Source organism: Myotis myotis, unplaced genomic scaffold (assembly GCF_014108235.1).
Source record: "Myotis myotis isolate mMyoMyo1 unplaced genomic scaffold, mMyoMyo1.p scaffold_m19_p_9, whole genome shotgun sequence".
NCBI lineage: Eukaryota > Metazoa > Chordata > Mammalia > Chiroptera > Vespertilionidae > Myotis > Myotis myotis.
Genome location: NW_023416401.1, coordinates 58,739,873 through 58,761,382, shown reverse-complemented (window position 1 = coordinate 58,761,382; position 21,510 = coordinate 58,739,873). Strand labels below are relative to the sequence as shown.

The following is a 21,510-nucleotide window of genomic DNA, read 5'->3' as shown; positions in this document are numbered from 1 at the left end:
TGTAATACAATAAAGGATTTTTTTTTCTTTTTTGCTAGTCTGAGTTACTGTCACCTACAATCAAAATATTCTAGACCAATGGTTCTCAACCTTCTGGCCCTTTAAATACAGTTCCTCATGTTGTGACCCAACCATAAAATTATTTTCGTTGCTACTTCATAACTGTAATGTTGCTATTGTTATGAATCGTAATGTAAATATCTGATACGCAGGATGGTCTTAGGCGACCCCTGTGAAAGGGTCGTTTGACGCCAAAGAGGTCGCGACCCACAGGTTGAGAACCGCTGTTCTAGACTACTATAAAGAAAAAGCCACCCATCTCACAGAGTTACCCTAAGAATTAAATATGCCTGGTACACAGTAAATTTCAAATAAGTATTTGCTGGATGAATAAAGAAATGATGATCACACAGCAAGCACTCACTATTAATTTCCCTCATTCTACTTCTTTTTCCTCCTCCATATTTCAAATTTTGCAGGAATCAAATGAAATAATATATAACTCTTTACAAAGTGTTTTTAAACAAGTGTAAAAGACTGTAATTATTTCTACCCTAGTCAGACTATGAGAAGATAAAAAATACAAAACATTTCTTTTATTCCCTCTCAAATCAATACACGACTTTTATTGCATCTTTAAAATGTCTTACATAAGTGTAAGGAACCATCCAGCATTTTGTTTCTATAGCTGAAAAACGAAGATCTTATTCATCAGCCTGGTGAACTGTTCCTTTTTCAGAAACATAGATACCATCCAAATTTTTCCTGATACCCTTTTTTTTAACTGTTTTGGCTTGCTGAATCAAAGCAGCTGAATTTGATACAAATTCAAGGCCGTTTCCTTCAAGAATTAACTCATCTTTCTGGGCTTGAGATACTGAACAAGCAACACCTGACCTCATCTGAATCCTGTGGATGTATTTCTTGCCCAAGAAATTTCTAATTTCAACAAGAGAACCATTCTCCTGAATAACGACATTGATGGGGAAGTGAGTGCACACACAGCCTTCACCGTGTAATGGAAGCACAGTGTAACACCCGTGATCATGTCCTGTACATAACTACAGATGGTACAAACGGTAACCAGTTCCTTTCAATTTCCCCACCACTTTTCAACCTGTAGCCTCTCCTTTTTCTTTCCAAGGAGATTTGAGTTCTACATCAATCTGATTGAAGTCCCTTAGCAGGGTGCCTCTGCGGTCCTTCACGATAACTGTGTGTCCCTTCAGAGCAATGTCCACATTTTCTGAAATGTCGACTGTGATTGCTCAGAATGGTCTTCATTCTCACAGTGGATTCAGCTCAAAATACCTCTTCTTAAAGGTAAAGATTAAGCTTATTCTGGAGCCTATTATATTTTAGAATGACTTATCCTATGTAATAAAGAGCTAATATGCTAATGGTCATGACGCCCTCACACCATAACGACTGATCAGCAGGAGGCTGTGTGCACAGCAGGTGTGTGTGGGTGGGCAGGGACTTGACTCTGGAGGACTTCACTGAAGGCGCGGGTGGGTTTCTGGGTCCCGCCGGGGCGGTGGGTGGATTTCTGGGTCCTGCCTCCCGTGGCAGCAGCAGTGGTTGCGGGACTCTTTCTGGGTCCCATCTCCCGGGGCGGTGGTGGGTGCGGCAGCAGTGGGACCCTTTCTGTGTGGGATGGCGGGGCTGCATGTGTGGGAAGGCGTGCGCGGGGAGAGATTCCGGGATTTGCGTGATTTCATGTGCCTGGTCACTAGTGTGATATAATAATCAAAACTTCACCTCTGAAGAACAGTGTATCATTAAGTTTCATTATGACCAAATGTAATTTGCATGGGTTTTAACTGCAGCTAAAGCTGGTGCTCTAAATTCAAATTTGGACCCACCCTTCTCATCCTCCCAAGTTAAAGTTTAGATATAGTAACCCCAGACCTACTAAATCAGAAACTCAAGAGAATGGGGCCCAGCACTATGTTTTAACAAGCCTTCCATGTGATTCTAACACACACTTAAGTTTGAGAATGGTCTTACTATAGCTCTCTCTGCATTCTTTCCATCTCTCTCCCAAACACCAAGCCCAGTCCCTTCAATCTTCTTATGTTAGTCACTAGAGGCCCAGTACACGAATTTGTGCACCAGTGGGGTCCCTCGCCTGGCCTGCGGGATCGGGCCAAAACAGGCTCTCTGACATCCCCTGAGGGGTTCCAGATTGCGAGAGGGCGCAGGCCAGGCTGAGGGACCCCACTGGTGCAAGATCGGGGCCAAGGAGAGAGATGGGAGGTTGGCCAGCCGGGGAGGGAGAGGCTCAGTGCACGAAATTTGTGCACTCGGGGGAAGGGAGGGGCGTTCCCTCAGCCCGGATTGCGAGAGGGCGCAGGCTAGGCCAAGAGACCCCACCGGTGCATGATCGGGGCCAGAGAGGGACATGGGAAGTTGGCCATCCAGGGAGGGACCGCGGGAGGGCTCCAGGGCGTGTCTGGCCCATCTTGCTCAGTCCCAATTGGCTGAACCCCAGCAGCAAGCTAACCCACTGGTCGGAGCATCTGCCCCCTGGTGATCAGTGCACATCACAGTGACTGGTCGACCAGTCAACTGTCTGCCTTCTGGTGGTGAGTGCATGTCATAGCGAGCGGTTGAGCAGCCTTAGCATATCATTATCATATTACACTTTGATTGGTTGAATGGACAACCGGAAACTTAGCATATTAGGCTTTTTTAATATAGGATAGGATAATTGTCAATAACCACAAGGCCACTTCCATGAAATGTGGGATCTTTTTCTTTTTTGAAAGGATAACAGTTTAATTAAGATTTAAGATTCACATTATGATAAATGATAATTTTAATACACCCTTTGAATTTACCAACATCTTTTAAACCCTATTCAAAAAGAATGCCATCTCAATCCCAGGGCACAGTGTTGACCTCCCAAATTAAGCAAGCACTGACAAAGTCCAGAAGGACATCCACAGGGAACTTCTGGTGTTGGGGGTTTTATTTTCTTCTTTGCACTTTTTCTGAACTTCCCAAATTTTCTATAGCTTACAAAATAAAAACAGACACTTTTTAAAAGTAGACTGAGATTTTTTTTAAAAAAAGCAGATATCTTGTGTCACTTGGAGGCCCTGAATACAGCTCCTCCAAGGCCCAAAAGAATTACCTTGAGGATGTTTTGACACTCAACGAAGTCACTGTGAAGGTGGCTGGTTGCATAGAGCTTAAGGAGCAGCTGAGGAATTCCACTCCATTTGGACGGTTTGTCCCTCTCCGTCAAAAATGTCTCAGTGAACTGTGATTTAAAAAAAAAAAAATACACATTTTACTGGTGAGGAAAGAACTGCAGTTGACCTTGAACAACATAGGTTTGGACTGTGTGTGTCCACCTATATGTGAATTTTTTCAGTAAATACATAGTCGGCCCTCTTTATACCCAGGTTTTGCACCCCCAGATTCAACTATCCTAGGATTGAAAATAGTATCATATTTTCAAACTGTGGCTGGGAGTCCACAGATGTGGAGGGGCAACTATATGCATTGTTCTCTGACATTTTATAAAAGGGACTTGAGTATCTGCTTGTTATCTGCAGGGATCCTGGAACCAATCCCCGTTAGATAGATACTAAGGGACAACTGTATTAGCATATAGGGCAAAGAAGAGCAACTGCCTCCCTAACCCCCACCCTCCCTCCCGGACAAATAATTCAAAGACCTCTTTCTAGAAACCTTCAAAAGCTCCTCAGTAGCCTATAAGTTAAAAGTAAACTCTTGCCTGGTGATACAACACCCTTCATATTCTATCACCTACTTTCCTTTCTAGCCTCATCTCTTTCCCAATGCACACTCTGGAGTCCAAATACACAAGTTCTTTCTCTTTGCCCCTCTGCACAGGTTCTTCCCCTAAAATGTCCTCTCCCTGTCTTTTTAACCTGGATGCTTCTTCTCCATCTTCAAAATGCAAACCAAACAGCCAGAAAATTTCTTTGACTGGCCTTTGCCTCTCTTTTCTAAAAGAGTAGGTGCCCTTCTGCTGGGCCCGTATCGAACATTTATCCTCCTGTATCATAATTAATAGCTCATGTGTTCACCTCCTCCTATGACCTACAAACTCCTTTAGAGTAGGTACCAAGCTGTTGTTTGTCATGCATACCTTCTCTCAAAGAAAGCCAGGTACTAGCTTAATGATAGGTACATTAATCAATTATGGCAATTTCCACTAACACTAGTGGGACAAACCACTATCAGGGGCCGGATGTGAATTATTTTCATGTACATCTGTCCCTCGATCTGGTAAAAGCTCCTGGTAACTGTTATTACTAGTATAGAACATGCAAGTCTTCAATAATGTCTTAGTCTATCCTGATACATGTTGGTCCTAACACCTAGACAAGTGTCATTATCCTTCTGGAGCATATTTTAATTGTAAAAATAAGATAATACTGGGATAATGGGAGGTAATGTTTGTGAGAGTAATGTATTAGGATAAAGATAAACCACAGGAAATTACCATTTCTGTAGGTAAAAAATGATCAAATATTAGGAATTTCATCATTCTAAAGCTGAAATCAATGCAAATCCAAAAACAATGGAAAAACACTTTTCCTTTCCTTGAAAGGAAAACAAAAAACATACACCATGATTTTATGGAACTTAGCAAAAGTAGTGTTTACAAATTTACAGCTGTAAACATTTTTAAAAGAGGTGATCTCAAATCACTTATTCAAACTTCTACCAAAAGAAACTAGAAAATAAGGATTGAACCAAACACAAACCAAGCACAAGGAGATAAAAAATATTATTGTAAATTTAATGATAGAGAACAGAAAAATAATAGAGAAAAATCAACAAAATCAAAAGCTGGTTCTTTGAAAAAGAGTGAAAACTTTACTTCCACTGACCAACTTACACGAACTCAAATTACTAAATTCAGTAATGAAAGAGGAAACATTACTAGCAACCTTACCAAAATAAAGTTTATAAATGAATACTAGGAACAACAGTATGCCAACAAATTAGAAAACTGCTGTGAAATAAACAAGTTCTTAGAAAGATGCAACCAAAAGAAACTGACTCAAGAAAAACACACACAGAACATGTGATGGCCCTACAAGAGATCAAGTTAGCAATTTAGTAAAAAAGAAAGAAAACTATCCTCAAAGAAAAGCTCAAATAGAGATGCTTCTATTAAATACAAAGGAACATCTCCCAACTCATTCTATGAGGCCAGTATTACTCTGATACCAAAAATCAGACAAAGAAGGACATCACACAAAAACTACAAACCAATATCTCTTATGAGAATAGACATAAAAATCCTCAGAAAAATACTAGTAAAGCAAACCCAGCAACATATAAAAAGAATTATACACCAAGACCAAGCAAGTATTCCAGGAATGGAAAGTTGGTTCAATGTACAATCAATGTAATCAATCTGATAAAGGTCATTTACCAAAAACCCACAGCTGTCATCATAATTAATGGTGAAAGCCTGAATGCTTTCCCACTAAGATCAGGAAAAAGACAAGGATGCTAACTCTCACCACATCTATTTAACATTGTACTAGAAATTCTAGTCAGAGCAATTAGACAAGAAAAAGAAATAAAAGCATCCAGATTGCAAAGGAAAAGCAAAACTATATTTTCAGATGACATGATCTTGTATATAAAATACAGGGTGGGGCAAAAGTAGGTTTAGAGTTGTTCATATGGAAAATACAGTAATTAAATAATAATACCAGAATATACTCTGTGTCACGTGTACTCACAGCTGTAAATCTACTTTCGTCCCATCCTGCATATTAAGGAACACACACAAACTATTAAAGCTAATAAGTTCAGGATACAAAATCAATATACAAAAACCAGATGAATTTCTATACACTTCCAATGAACAACCCAAAACCAAAATTAAGAAAATAATTCCATTTATAATATCATCAAAAAACCCCAAAATACTCAGGAGTAATTTTAACAAAAGGAATACAAAACTTGTACAATGAAATTAAAACATCAGAAATTTAAAAATACCTAAATAAATGCAAAGACATTAATGTTCACGGATTGGAAGATTAAATATTGCTAACATGCAAATACTTCCCATATTGATTCAATGTAGTTCCTATCAAAATCCAAGTTGACTCCACAGCAGAAATTGACAAACTAATTCTAAAATTCATATGGAAATGTAAGGGATTCAGGATAGGCAAAATAATCTTGAAAAAGAAGAATGAAGTTGGGAAAAAAAATTATACTTCCCAATTTCTAAATTATTACAAGTCTATAATAAGTCTGTGACTGGCCCCATGGTAGACATTTAGATCAACGTAATAGGACTGAGACTGCAAAAATAAACACTTAACATTTATGGCCACCTGATTTATGGCCACTTGACAATAATATCAAGACAATTCTTCACATCATATTAAAAAATGAACTCAAAATCAAGGACCTAAATATAAGGGCTAAAACTGCAAGAAGAGAACATAAGTATACGTTTCATGACCTGAGATTAAGCAATGGTTTCATGGATATGACACCTAAAACATATGCAGCCAAAGGAAAAATAAAATAAACTGAACTTCTTTAATATTAAAAAAGCTTGTGCTTTAAAGGACACTACCAAGAAAGTGAAAAGACAATCCACAGAATGGGAGAAAACATTTGTAAATCATATAAGGGCCTGATAAGGGTCTAATATCCAGACAGTATAAAGAATTCTTACAACTTAATAATAAAGACAAATAACCAAATTAAAATATAAACAATAGGCTAAAAATTAAAAAAACAACAATACTATGAGAAATAAAGAATTCCTTTGACAGGCTCATCAGTAGACTGGACATGGCCAAGGAAAGAATATCTTCAAGATAAAAACTTCCCAAACTGAAATACAGAGAGGAAAAAAAATGGAAAACAAAAAACAGAACATAATATCTAAGAATTGTGAGACAATTATACAGAGTGTAATATACGTATAATTGGAATACCAGAAAAAAATATTTAAAATAAAGATGACTGAGCTTTATTGTGTTTTGTGTGAGATCCATCACAGAATAAAATCTTTTGACCTCCAAAAGCAAGTACACAGCTTTATCTCTCCAGATCCTCCAGGTCAAAACCGTGTGCTATCTTGGGGTTGTCTTTCTGGATATGAAAGTTTATCATAGATTTGCTGTGATGATCTCTCACATAAAATCTTTTGTAAGCCAAGGAACCATGGTAATTGCTGCTACCAATCAAAAGTATTCTGGCAATCAGGCTCCACTTTACATGGAAATAATGACAAATTCTACATGTAAAAAATTGTTTTCTTGTCATTATTGATGTAAATAATCAACAAAAATGTGACAAAAGATAAAATGAGATGGAGTCAATGGTAATTTAATTATCTTTTCTTCAGACAATAGGTCTTATAATAGAAGAAAAACTTCACTCGTTAGTGATATAACTGCACAACACTGAATTGTTCTCTTCAGATATAATTATTAGAAAAACCAAGATGACTCTAAATGACTTCTGGTCCATCAGTAGTGAGAAAACAGTGGAAAAACATGCATTCCTTCTCCAAGAATATCAATGCATCCAGAACAATGCCCAGAATCATAACTAATTAACTTGGACATGCCATTTCTGGAGTATATAAATGAAATACCATACGTACTCCTCTGAACTAAAGCTGTATCTTAATAGAACATAATATATAATAATAAAAGTGTAATATGGTAATTAGACCGGACATCCTTCCGGACAATCTTCCGGACGAAGCTGGGACACTGCCCCCCCGCCCCAGTGCACAAAATTTCATGCACTGAGCCTCTAGTCTATATATATAAAAGCCTAAGCAACGGAATGACAGGTCGACCGGTTGCTATGACCACCAGGGGGAAGACACTCAACGCATGAGCTGCCCCCTGGTGGTCAGTGTGCTCCCACAGCCAACCTCCTGCGGCCAGCCAACCTCTTGTGGCCAGCCAACCTCCCGCGGTCCCTCCCCAGCCGGCCAGCCCCCTCAATCGGACCAATCACTGGCCAGGCCGAGGGACACCACCTGTACACAAGTTCGGGCACTGGGCCTCTAGTCTAATCTAATAAAAGAGAAACATGCAAATTGACTGTACCTCTGCCACACTCACAAGCCACACCCACAAGCCAATCAGGAGCAAATATGCAAATTAACCCAACTAAGATGGCAGTGGCCACGGAGTTGGAGCTAGCAGGATGCTTGGGTTGCCCCTGGCGATGGAGGAAGCCAAGCTTCCCGCCTGCCCTGGCCAGCCCTGAGCTCCGCTCAAGGCTACAAAGTTTCAATTATAGAAGATAAATAAATCCCAGATACCTGCTTCCAGCCCACGGCCGTGGCCAGCCTGAAAACGGCCATCTGCCCCCACCCAGGCTGGCCACACCCTCATGGGGTGAGGGTCCCCACTGGGGGGCTTGATCAGCCTGCAAACAGCCATCAGCCCCTCACCCAGGCTGGCCAGACACCCCAGCGGGACCCCCACCCTAATCCAGGACACCCTTCAGGGTAAACCAGCCAGCCTGTGCACCCGTGCACCAGGTCTCTATCCTATACAATAAAAGGGTAATATGCAAACTGACCCTAACAGCAGAACCACTGGGAATGACTGGTCACTATGACACACACTGACCACCAAGGGGCAGATGCTCAATGCAGAAGCTGCCCCCTGGTGGTCAGTGCATTCCCACAGGGGGAGCTCTGCTCAGCCACAAGCCAGGCTGATGGCTGCCAGCACAGCGGTGGTGGCGGGAGCCTCTCCCGCCTCCTCAGCAGCGCTAAGGATGTCCGACTGCAGTTTAGGCCTGCTCCCCGCTGGCCAGTGGACATCCCCCAAGGGCTCCTGGGCTGCCAAAGGGATGTCTGACAGCCAGCTTAGGCCTGATCCCCCTGGGGAGCAGGCCTAAGCCAGCAGGTGGACATCCCCCAAGGGGTCCCAGACTGTGAGAGGGCACAGGCCCTCTGGGGGCCTCTAGTTTTTAATAAAAGGAAATATAAGAGGGGTCATCATTACTGATCCCTTGGACATGAAAAGGATAATAAGGAATACTATGAATAACATGCCCACAAATTTGATTACCTAGATCAGCAATTTTCAACCTTTTTCATCTCATGGAACACACAAACTAATTAATAAAATTCTGTGGCACACCAAGTAGATATACAGATGGCCAATAAGCACAGGAAAAGATGCTCAACATCACTAGTCATCAGGAAAATCAAATCCAAAATGAGATACAACTTTATACCTATTAGAATCGCTATAATTAAAAAGACAGCCGAAACTGGTTTGGCTCAGTGGATAGAGCGTCGGGCTGCAGACTGAAAGGTCCCAGGTTCGATTCCGGTTAAAGGCATGTACCTTGGTTGCGGGCACATCCCCAGTGGGAGATGTGCAGGAGGCAGCTGATCGATGTTTCTCTCTCTCATCGATGTTTCTAACTCTCTATATCTCTCCCTTCCTCTCTGTAAAAAATCAATAAAATATATTTAAAAATAAATAAATAAATAAAATAAAAAGACAGATAATAACAAGTGTTGATAAGGGTGTGGAGAAATTGGAACCCTCATAAATTACTGGTGGGAATGTAAATGGTACAGCCACTTTAGATAGAGTTTGGCAGTTTGTAAAAAAAGTTAAATATAGCCGAAACCGGTTTGGCTCAGTGGATGGAGCCCAGGTTCGATTCCGGTCAAGGGCATGTACCTGGGTTGCGGGCGGCGGCTGGTCAATGTTTCTCTCTCATCGATGTTTCTGACTCTCTATCTCTCTCCCTTCCTCTCTGTGGAGAATCAATAAAATATATTTAAAAAAAAAGAAAAAGTTAAATATAGAATTACCATATTGAGCCAAAAGAAATGAAAACAGATATCCATGCAAAATCTTGTACACAAATATTCATAGCAGCATTATTCATAATAACCCAAAAGTGGGAGGAAAACAAGTCTACCAACTGATGAATGGATTTAAAAAATATAATACACATATATAATGGAACATAAAAAGAAATGGCAATAAAAAGAAATGGAAGTACTGATATTTGCTACAACATGGACAAATCTTGAGAACATACTAAGTGAAAGAGGCCAGCCACAATGAGCCACATATTGTTTGATTCAAATAACGTGAATGCCCAAAATAGGCAAATCCAAAAAGACACAAAGTAAATTAGTGGTTGCCTAGGGCCTGAGAGATGATGGGGGGGTGGGAGCGGGGGGGAATGATTACCAACTGATTATAGTGTTTCTTTTGGAGTAATGAAATATCCTAAAATTGACTGTGGTGATAGATGCATAATTCATGTATATGGTAAAACACTGACTTGTACATTTAAACTAGAGGCCCGGTGCACGAAGGGGGAGGGTGGCCCCTCAGCCCGGCCTGCACCCTATCGCAATCTGGAATCGCTGGCTCCTAACCACTTGCCTGCTTGCCTGATCGCCCAAAACCACTCGCCTGCCTGCCTGATTGCCCCTAACCACCTCTGCCTGCCTGCCTGATAGCCCCTAACCACTAGCCTGCCTGCCTGCCTGATCACCCTAACTGCTCACCTGCCTGCCTGATCTCCACTAACCGCCTCTGCCTCAGCCCCCGCTGCCGCGGCTTTGTCCGGAAGGGTGTCCAGAATAACGTCTGGAAGGTCATTTGGCTGTCCGGTCTAATTAGCATATTACGCTTTTATTATTATAGATGGCTTACTTGTATAGCATGTAAATTACATCTCAATAAAGGTGTTATAACTTCAACAAAGATATAGGAAATATAAAAAATAGAACAGCAAAAAAAAAACCAGTCAGAAATAAAGAATAAACTAACTGAAATGAAGTATACATTAGAGAGAATAAAAAGTGGAATAGATAAAGCAGAGGATCAAACCAGAGATTTGGAAGATAAGGAAAAGGAAAACACCTAATTAGAACAGCAAAAGGAAAAGAGAATCCAAAAAGATGACGATAGTAAAAGGAGCCTTTGAGACAACTTCAAGCACACCAACAGTCACATCATGAAGGTGCAGGAAGGAGAAGAGAAAAATAAACTGAAAACCTATTGGAGAGAACCAATATGGTGGCATAGGTAAACTTGGGTACTCCCCGCCTCCCACAACTACATCAAAATTACAACTAAAATACAGAACCACCATAATTCGGAACTTCATGAAAATCTGGCTGAATGGAAGTCCTACAACTAGAGAAGAAGAAGCACAGCCTGGGTGGTGTGGCTCAGTGATTGAGCATCAACCTAGGAACCAGAAGGTCACAGTTCAATCCCAGTCTGGACACATGCATGGGTTGTGGGCTTGAACCCCAGTGGGGGGCATGCAGGAGGCAGCCGATCAATGATTCTCTCTCACCACTGATGTTTTTTTCTCTCTCTCTCCTTCTCCCTTCCTCTTTGAAATCAATAAAAAAAAAAAAATATTTTAAAAGATAAAATAAAAAAAGAAGAAAGCACATTGAGACTGGTAAAAAGGGTGGGGGCACAGAATGGCTGGTCCCACAACTACATGTGGTGATTTTAATTGGGAGGGATATCTTGGCTGCAGAGGCCTCACCTGAGGAGCAAGGGATCCTAGCCCCACACCAGATCCTTCAGCACAGAGCTGGGAAGAGAAGTCCTGGTAACTTCAGGCTGTAAAAAACAGTGGGGATTGTGGCTATGTGACACATAGGCTGCTGGAGACCCAGGGAGTTCCTCTATAAAGGGCCAGCACATGAACTTACACAGACTGGCTCCCTCTGAGCTCCAGTGCTGGGGCAGCAGCTTGGGTGGATCCAGAGACATAGAGAGAGGAATTGCATTATCTGGTATTGGAGCAAGAACTCAGGGGCTGCTTTCTCCCAGACAGGGGTCCTCGTAGGGGTCATTGTTCCTATGCTGAGACCTCCCCTGTTGCAGAACTTCCATCAGCCTGGCTCACACTGTTTACTCAGCCCTAGTGAGACCCTGCCCCATCCAATTTGCAGCTCCACCCCAGCTATATGCAGTAGCTTTTCTGTACTAATGGCCTGCCCTGATTCAGGCTTCAGACTTTCCTAAAATCTCTTAAACAACCAGCAGCTGGAGTCAGAGTACCCCATACCTATCAATAAGAGGCTCAAGACCTGCCACTAGCACCAGCCTGCCTTGCTTCACCGCTGGGCCTCATCTGGACATTTCCAAGCCCAACACAAGTTGCAGCCATCTGCAGATCTCTCTGTAGCTCTGGCCAGGTGGCCAGCTTCAGACAATACCAGATTACAACTCTACACATCCAGGAGCAACACACTCAAGAGGCAGACTCAATGAACACCAAAACCCCACTGAAGCAAGTCCTGCTCTATATGGGTGTCTCCTGCACAGCAGCTCTTCACAACTGGCCCTCACAGCCAACTGGCCTGGAGGTCAATTCCTCCAGTAACGCCAATAGCAGTCAAGGCTCAACTACAATACTGTGCACACAACCCACACAGAAGCACACCTAGAGTGACCAGCTCAGGTGACTAGGGAGGCTGAGCCACTAAGCCCTACAAAACATCTATTATACAAGGCCACTCTACCAATTCCAATAGACATAGCAGCTCTACCTAATACATAGAAATAAACACAAGGAAGCAGCCAAAATGCAGAGACAAAGAAACGTGTACAAATGAGAGAACAGAAGAAATCTCCAGAAAAAGAACTAAATGAAATGGAAGGAAACAAACTACTAGATCCAGAGTTCAAAACAATGGTTATAAGGATGCCCAAGGATCTTAATGAGAGCTTCAAGGAACTTAGTGAAAATTTCAAATAAATGAAAAAGGACACCGGTCAGAAATTAAGCATATACTAACTGAAATAAAGAATAATTTACAGGGATTCAACAGTAGAGTAGAGGGTTCCAAGAATCAAATCAATGATTTGGAAAATGAGGAAGCAAAAACACCCAATCAAAAGAGCAAAAAGAATCCAAAAGTATAAAGACAGTGTAAGGAGCCTCTGGGACAACTTCAAGCATACCAACATTCACATTATGGGGGTGCCAGAAGGAGAAGAGAGCAAGAAATGGAAAATCTATTTGAAGAAATAATGACCGAAAAATTCCCCTATCTGGTGAAAGAAATAGACTTACAAGTCCAGAAAGTGCAGAGTCCCAAACAAGAGGAACCCAAAGAGGCCCACATCAAGACACTTCATAATTAAAATGCCAAGTATTAAGGACAAAGAGAGAATCATATATATATATATATATATATATATATATATATATATATATATGTTTTTATTGATTTCAGAGAGGAAGGGAGAGGGAGAGGAAGAGAGAGAAACATCCATGATGAGAGAGAATCATGGATCGGCTGCCTCCTGCACACTCCCCCCTATGACCTCCTGGTTCATAGGTCGACACTCAACCACAGAGCCACACCAGCCAGGCCAAAGAGAGTATCTTAAAGGCAGCAAGAGAAAAGCAGTTAGTTACCTACAAGGGAGCTCCCATACAACTGTCAGCTAATTTCAAAACAGAAACTTTCTTAACCAAAGAACATATATGCACTACCTATGGACACAGACTACAGGGTGGTGAAGGCCTGGGGTGGGAACCAGATGGAGGGGGGCAATGGGGGAAAAAAGGGGGACATCTGTAATACTTTCAACAATAAAGATTTTTTTTTAATATATTTTATTGATTTTTCACAGAGAGGAAGGGAGAGAGACAGAGAGCCAGAAGCATCAATGAGAGAGAGAGAGACATCGATCAGCTGCCTCCTGCACACCCCCCACCAGGGACGTGCCCACAACCAAGGCAGGTGCCCTTGACCGGAATCGAACCTGGAACCCCCCAGTCCGCAGGCCAACGCTCTATCCACTGAGCCAAACCGGCTTCGGCAACAATAAAGATTTTTTAAAAATAGATAATAAAGATCAAGTACAGGTTGAATTAAAAAAAAATAAAATAAAAATAAAGACTACTTGAAAAAATAATGACAGAAAATTTCCCTAACTTGCTGAAGGAAATAGACATACAAGTCTGGGAAGCACAGAGAGTCCCAAACAAGATGAACTGAAAGAGGCCCACACCAAGACACATCATAATTAAAATGCAAAAGGTTAAGGACAAAGAGAGAATATTAAAAGCAGCAAGAGAAAAGCAGTTAGTTACTTACAAGGAAGCTCCCATAAGACTGTCAGCTGATTTCTCAACAGAAAATTTGCAGGCCAAAGAGAGTGGCAAGAAATAGTCAAACTGATGAACCACAAGGATCTACAACCAAGGTTACTCTCTACTCAGCCAAGCTATCATGTAAAATCAAGGACAGATAAAGAGCTTCACATACAAAAAAAATTGAAGGAGTTTATCACCACCAAGCCAGTATTATATGAAATGTTAAAGGATCTTCTTTAAGAAGGAAAAGAAGAAGGAGGAGGAGGAGAAGAAATAAAAAATATGAACAATAAAATGGCAATAAATACACACCTATCAATAACTGAATCTCAAAAAAAATATAAAGCAGAACAGAAACAGATTCATAGATACAGAGAACATTTTGACGGCTGCCAGATGGGAGGGGGGCCGTGGAGATGAGTGAAGAAGGTAAAGTGATTAAGAAGTACAAATTGGTAGTTACAAAATGGTCACTTGGGTATAAAGTACAGTATAGGGAATATAGTTAATAATCCTATATAGTAAAAGCCTAATATGCTAAGTGTCCAGTCATCCATTCAACCAATCAATGCATAATATGCTAATGATATTCTAAGGCCACTCAACCACTCATTATGACGTGCACTGACCACGAGGGGGCAGACAGTCGACTGGTCGACCAGAAGCTATGACATGTACTGACCACCAGGAGGTAGATGCTCCGACTGGTAGGTTAGCTTGCTCCTGGGGTCCGGCCGATCAGGACTGAGTAAGACGGGCTGGACATGCCTCGGAGTCCTCCTGCAGTCCCTCCCCGGCTGGCCAACCTCCAGAGTCCCTCCCTGGCCCTGACTGTGCACCAGTAGGAACCCTTGGCCTGGCCCAGTGGTCGGCAAACCGTGGCTCACAATCCACATGCAGCTCTTTGGCTCCTTGAGTGTGGCTCTCCCACAAAATACCACGTGCGGGAGCTCATGTACACTGCGATTGAAACTTCATGGCCCATGCACAGAAGTCGGTTTTCGGCCTAGGTGAGTCTATTTTGAAGAAGTGGCGTTAGAAGATGTGGGGGGTGTCGGTCGGTCGGGCAACGGGAGACGCGGCGCAGGCGAGCCACAGGATATGCAGTGCAGGGGAGGCACGTGTGATTCATGCACGAGTTGAGTGAGCCAGTCAGTCAGCAGTCTCAGGTGCAGTGGTTAGTGCTAGCCGCATCCGCAAATCGCGCGCGGGTGACAAAAGATAGTTGAAACAAGTATACAAAATAAGTGTGGATGGGAGAGTTGGAAGGGGTCGACCTCAGTGAACATACCTCAATCAGACTGAGGATGTTTTTAGCAAAGGCCAGCTTAGGAGTACCCTAATTAAGTTAATAACAATGTACCTACCTATATAGTTTAAGTTTAAAAAATTTGGCTCTCAAAAGAAATTTCAATTGTTGTACTGCTGATATTTGGCTCTGTTGACTAATGAGTTTGCCGACCACTGGCCTGGCCTGTGCCCTCTCACAATCCAGGACCTCTCAGAGGATGTCGGAGAGCCGGTTTCAGCCCGATCCCGCAGGCCAGGCTGAGGGACCCCACTGGTGCACAAATTTGTGCACCGGGCCTCTAGTATTATAATAACTATGTATGGTGTGAGATGGGTGCAAGATTTATCAAGATGACCACTTAGTAAGTTATGTAATGTCTAATCACTGGTGTGTGCACCTGGAACTGATGTAATGATGTATGTCTACTGTAAATTAAAAAAAAAGATTTAAAAATAATAATAATATAAATTATGAGCATAAGGGAACTTTTTGGAGTAATGGAAATGTTCTAAAATAACTGTGGTGATGGCTGTCTAATTTGCTAAAAAGCATCAAGTTGAATATTTACAATGGGTACATTTTATAGTATATAAATTATACCTCCATAAAGCTGTTTTATTTAAAAGCAACATTAAAAAAAAAGAAGAGAAAAAGGGATAGATATAACATGGGACATTTAAAAGCAATTAACATATTAAATAGGCATATTTAAATCCCCAAACCTTTGTTATTACATTAAATGTAAATGTACTAAATGCTTCAATTAAAAGACAATGTTATGCTGTTTTCCAGAGAAACATCTATATATATAAAAGGCTAATATGCTAAGTGTATGTCCAGGTAATAACATCACATAGCAACGTCCGGCTTCCTCTTCCTAGCAACTAGCCTCCCTGCAGTTTCTTCAGCCCAGGAACACAATTTGCTTTATAGCCAGGTAGAAACATTTCACACTTTAACCAAATGTCTGTGAAGCGTTTTCCCATGCCTCATCTCATTTGATCCTCACAGAAGTCCTGGAATAGGTAGATAGGAGACTTAGTGGAATCCTATATTCTTTTCATTAGCTGGAAAACAGAGATTTAGAAAGCTTAGAAACTTGACTCGACTGAAAAGAAGAAATGGTGGACCTTGAAAACGACTTCAGGTTTTCTCACTGTGCAGAATATAGTCAAACACTGCTGCAGTTAAATATTGTACCCTTTGTTCTTCCTGCATGACCTACAATAATGATCTGCTTCGTGTTGATATTCACTGCTGTGTTGCTGACAATTACCTGAGAGAGAAGTTAGGGGGCTTCACTGGACTGGAAAAAGTTTAGCTAAACCAGAAAGCAGGTCTAGTTAAGCAAGTTTATTCTATATCTATAAAAGGCTAAGTTGACTCACACATGCATGATACATATAAAGCTCTCATTGGCGCCAATCGCACGTGTGTGTTTCAATCTGTCATTGTCAATTGTGAATTTGGTTGACACTTCTATTATAGAGAAAGGGCAAATAGTGATATTAAAATATTTCTTCTGGGAGAACCAAGATGGCGTCATAGGTTAACGCCGGAGTTTGCTGCTTTGAACAACTACTTCAAAAGTGAAACCAAAAAACAGAAGGGACATCACCCAGAACCACAGGAACACTGGCTGAGTGGAAGTCCTACAACTAGGAGGAAAGAGAAACGCATACGGACACTCAGAGGAGGCGCAGTGCTGAAGTCAAATTCTGAGGTGCGGAGTGCACGGAGCGGGCTGGCGGTGGAGGGCGCGGTTGGCGTTTTCAATCGGGAGGGAGTCGCAGTCTCTGAGCTCCAGATCCGGGCGAGTCTTTAGGGACCCAGACTCAAACGGGAGAAGCGGGACTGTCTGGCTTCGGTCAGAGCGAGTGCAGCTTTCTCTCTGAGCTTTGCAGCGGGTGCTGGGACTCAGAGAGGCAGAGCCCCTGGGGACAGGACTGAGAGCCACCATAACTGCTCTCTCCGGCCCACCCTGTTGATCCTGTTCGACCCGCCCCGCCCAAACCCTGCACAGAGGCATTTGCCGGATAGCCTCAGGCAAAGGCTAGATTAGCACCTCCCTAGAGGACAGAAGTTCTCTCACTGCTGACACAGCTGATTCTCATAGCCACTTGGCCTGGAGGTCAAACCCTCCCTGGAATTAGCTACAGCAATCAAGATTTAACTATAAGACTGCGAACAAAGACCACTAGGGGGTGCACCAAGAAAGCATAACAAAATGCGGAGACAAAGAAACAGGACAAAATTGTCAATGGAAGATATAGAGTTCAGAACCACACTTTTAAGGTCTCTCAAGAACTGTTTAGAAGCCGCCGATAAACTTAATGAGCTCTACAAGAAAACTAATGAGACCCTCGATGTTATATTGGGGAACCAACTAGAAATTAAGCATACACGGACTGAAATAACGAATATTATACAGACTCCCGACAGCAGACCAGAGGAGCGCAAGAATCAAGTCAATGATTTGAAATGCGAGGAAGCAAAAAACACCCAACCGGAAAAGCAAAATGAAAAAAGAATCCAAAAATGTGAGGATAGTGTAAGGAGCCTCTGGGACAGCTTCAAGTGAACCAACATCAGAATTATAGGGGTGCCAGAAGATGAGAGAGAGCAAGATATTGAAAACCTATTTGAAGAAATAATGACAGAAAACTTCACTCACCTGGTGAAAGAAATGGACTTACAGGTCCAAGAAGCGCGGAGAACCCCAAACAAAAGGAATCCAAAGAGGACCACACCAAGACACATCATCATTAAAATGCCAAGAGCAAAAGATAAAGAGAGAATCTTAAAAACAGCAAGAGAAAGAAACTCAGTTACCTACAAGGGAATACCCATACAACTGTCAGCTGATTTCTCAACAGAAACTTTGCAGGCCAGAAGGGAGTGGCAAGAAATATTCAAAGTGATGAATACCAAGAACCTACAACCAAGATTACTTTATCCAGCAAAGCTATCATTCAGAATTGAAGGTCAGATAAAGAGCTTCACAGATAAGGAAAAGCTAAAGGAGTTCATCACCACCAAACCAGGATTATATGAAATGCTGAAAGGTATCCTTTAAGAAGAGGAAGAGGAAGAAAAAGGTAAAGATACAAATTATGAACAACAAATATGCATCTATCAACAAGTGAATCTAAGAATCAAGTGAATAAATAATCTGATGAACAGAATGAACTGGTGATTATAATAGAATCAGGGACATAGAAAGGGAATGGACTGACTATTCCTGGGGGGGAAAGGGGTGTGGGAGATGCGGGAAGAGACTGGACAAAAATCGTGCACCTATGGATGAGGACAGTGGGTGGGGAGTGAGGGCGGAGGGTGGGGCGGGAACTGGGAGGAGGGGAGTTATGGGGGGAAAAAAAAAGAGGAACAAACGTAATAATCTGAACAATAAAGATTTAATTAAAAAAAAATCAAAAAAAAATATTTCTTCTAATTTCCTTTCAATGTGCACGAATCTGTGCACTGGGCCACTATTCTTTTATAAAAGTTGAAAGTAAATGAATGGGAAACAATAAACAATGTAAACCCACACCAAAAGAAAGGTGGTATGAGTGTTTTAAAATCAGTATATAAGACTTAAGGCAAAAAGCATTACCAGAGCTAACGATACTTTGTTTTTTAAAAATATATATACTTGTATTGATTTGAGAAAGAGAGAGGAAGGGAGAGGAAGACAGAGGGAAACATCAGTATGAAAGAAAAACATTGATCTGCTGCCTCCCGCATGCACCCAGATGGGGATCCAACCGCAAACTCAGGCATGGGCCCCAACTAGGAATCGAGCCACCGGCCTATCAGTGCATGGGTTGACACTCAACCAACTGAGCCATATGGGCCACGGCTAGAAATACTTTGTAAGAATAAAAAGTCAACCAAGACGATGTAGCAGTTCTACAATGTACCTAATAAATAGCTTCAGCAGGAAAAAAGAAGGTCTACCTTTTGAGACAGGATGGAGGGACCTGTTGAGTTACTATGCTAAATGAAATAAGCCAGTCAGAGAAAGACAAAGTATCACATGATCTCACTCATATGTGGAATCTAATGAACAAAATAAGCTGATGAATAAAGTAGATCCAGAGACATAGAAGCATGGGACAGATTGTCAAATCTCAGAGGGAAGGTGGGCGTGGGTGGGAAGAGATCAACCAAAGAACTTGTATGCACATATACATATCCCATAGACACAGACAATCTGGGCCGAGATGGGGGGAGGAGAGGAGGGCTGGAAGGGGTCAATGGGGGAAAAAAGAGGACATATGTAATACTTTCAATAATAAAGATTTTTTTTAAAAAAAAAACACAAAAATTGACAGAGGCTAAAAAGAAAAATAGGCAAATCCACAATCATAGTGGAGATTGTTATAATTTCTCTCAGAAATTGATATATGTAGATACAAAAGTAGTAAGGATATTAAAGATAAACAAAATTGACAATGTATAGCACTACACCTAATAACTGCTCTCTACACTTATTTGCAAGTACACAGAGAGCATTTACAAAATGATCAGTTCCTAAGCCACAGAACAAATGCTAAGACATTTAAATAAGAATCAAAATACAGACTACGTTCTCTGACTGCTGTACAATTAATCTAAAATCTGCAACAGAAAGGTAACTATAAAATCCAATGTTTAAAAATTAAGATATACACGTCTAAAAAATGCATGGGTCAAAGAAGATGAAATCTGAAAATATTCTGAAATAAATGACAGTGAAAAATACTATGTATCAAAACTCGTGGGCTGCAACTAAAGCCATCATTGGTGGCCAGCATAAACCTGATTCCAAAACTTGTTCAAAGGAAAATTATAAGCCATTTTCAATCACGAACAAAGAAAAAGAAAATCCTAATAAAAAAAAATTGGATCAAATTTAGCAATCTAGCCCTGACCAGTGTGGCTCAATAGGTTGGGCATATTCCTGTGCACTAAAGGTGCCAGTCTGATTCCCAGTCAGGGCACATGCCGAGGTTGCAGGCTCAGTCTCCAATAGCGGGTGTGCAGGAGGCAGCTGATTGATGTTTTGCTCTCACATCAATGTTTCTCTCCCTCTCCCTGTCTTCCTCTCTTGACCAAAATCAATAAAAAAAACACACACAAAAAAACACACCTTAAACCCTGGCCTGTGTGCTCAGTGGTTAGAGCGTCAGCCAGAGCACTAAAGGGTTGCAGGTTCAATTCCCAGTCATAGACAGGGTGTACCTGGGTTGCAGGTTCGATCCCTGGCCCCGGCTGGGGCAAATGCAAGAGGCAACCAATCAATGTGTCTCTCTCACATCAACGTTTTTCTCTCTCTCTTTCTCTCTCTCTCCCCCTCCCATTGTCTCTAAAAATCAATAGAAAACATATCCTCGGTTAAAGATTAACAACAAATCTTAAAAAAAAAAATTAGCAATCTATAAAAAGGTTGAAAATTTGTATCAGAAATTCAGATTTGATTTAATATTTGAAAATTTTACTCAATTTAATTCATCACATTAATAACAAAGGAGAACGATTATGTGAACATCTCAATTGATGCAGAAAAGCATTTTAAATTCAACATTCATTCATAATAAACTCAAAAACTCAGAAAAGAAGTGAACTAATAACAGTATCTACAGAAAACCTTCAGCAAACATATACAGAATGGTGAAATGCTTGAGGCTTTTCCTCTTAGATCAGGAACATACCATTTCAATTCCCTGCACAGGCAGCACAGTTAGGCAGGAAAAAGAAATCAAAGACATAAGATTGGAAAGGATAAAATAAAAACTTCATTTGCAAATGTGATATTCACAGATGATTGAACACATACACAATCCAGAAGAATCTGAAGGTAATGTATTAAAATATAGGAGCAATATAAATAGAAGAGCAATTTTAAAAATCCATCGGTTTTTCTATTATAGCTACAGTTAGAAAATGCAATTTTAAAAACACTATTTACAATATCATAAAAAAAAAAGTCAAATGCTAAGGAATAAATGTAACATAAGTTAGGCAAGAAAACTAGAAAAAAATTATCAAAAGAAATTAAGATCAAACCAAAGAAAACAAGAAGAGGAAAGGGAACGGGGAGTAGGGAACAGGGGAAAAGA

The 21,510-nt window shown here is 41.2% G+C and overlaps 1 protein-coding gene across 8 annotated transcripts in view; it reads right to left on the bottom strand.

Annotated features, from left to right (window-relative positions):
* Window positions 1–21,510, bottom strand: part of LOC118662671 (transient receptor potential cation channel subfamily C member 4 associated protein) — an 85,095-nt gene that overhangs the window by 50,961 nt on the left and 12,624 nt on the right. For 7 of the 8 annotated variants that reach the window (XM_036321316.1, XM_036321314.1, XM_036321319.1 and 4 more), the window contains exon 2: window positions 3,140–3,268. In XM_036321316.1, coding sequence (XP_036177209.1) covers window positions 3,140–3,268 — 129 coding nt within the window. Of the gene's footprint in view, window positions 1–3,139; window positions 3,270–21,510 lie in introns of those variants that run through there. The other variant, XM_036321320.1, reaches the window with a different exon arrangement.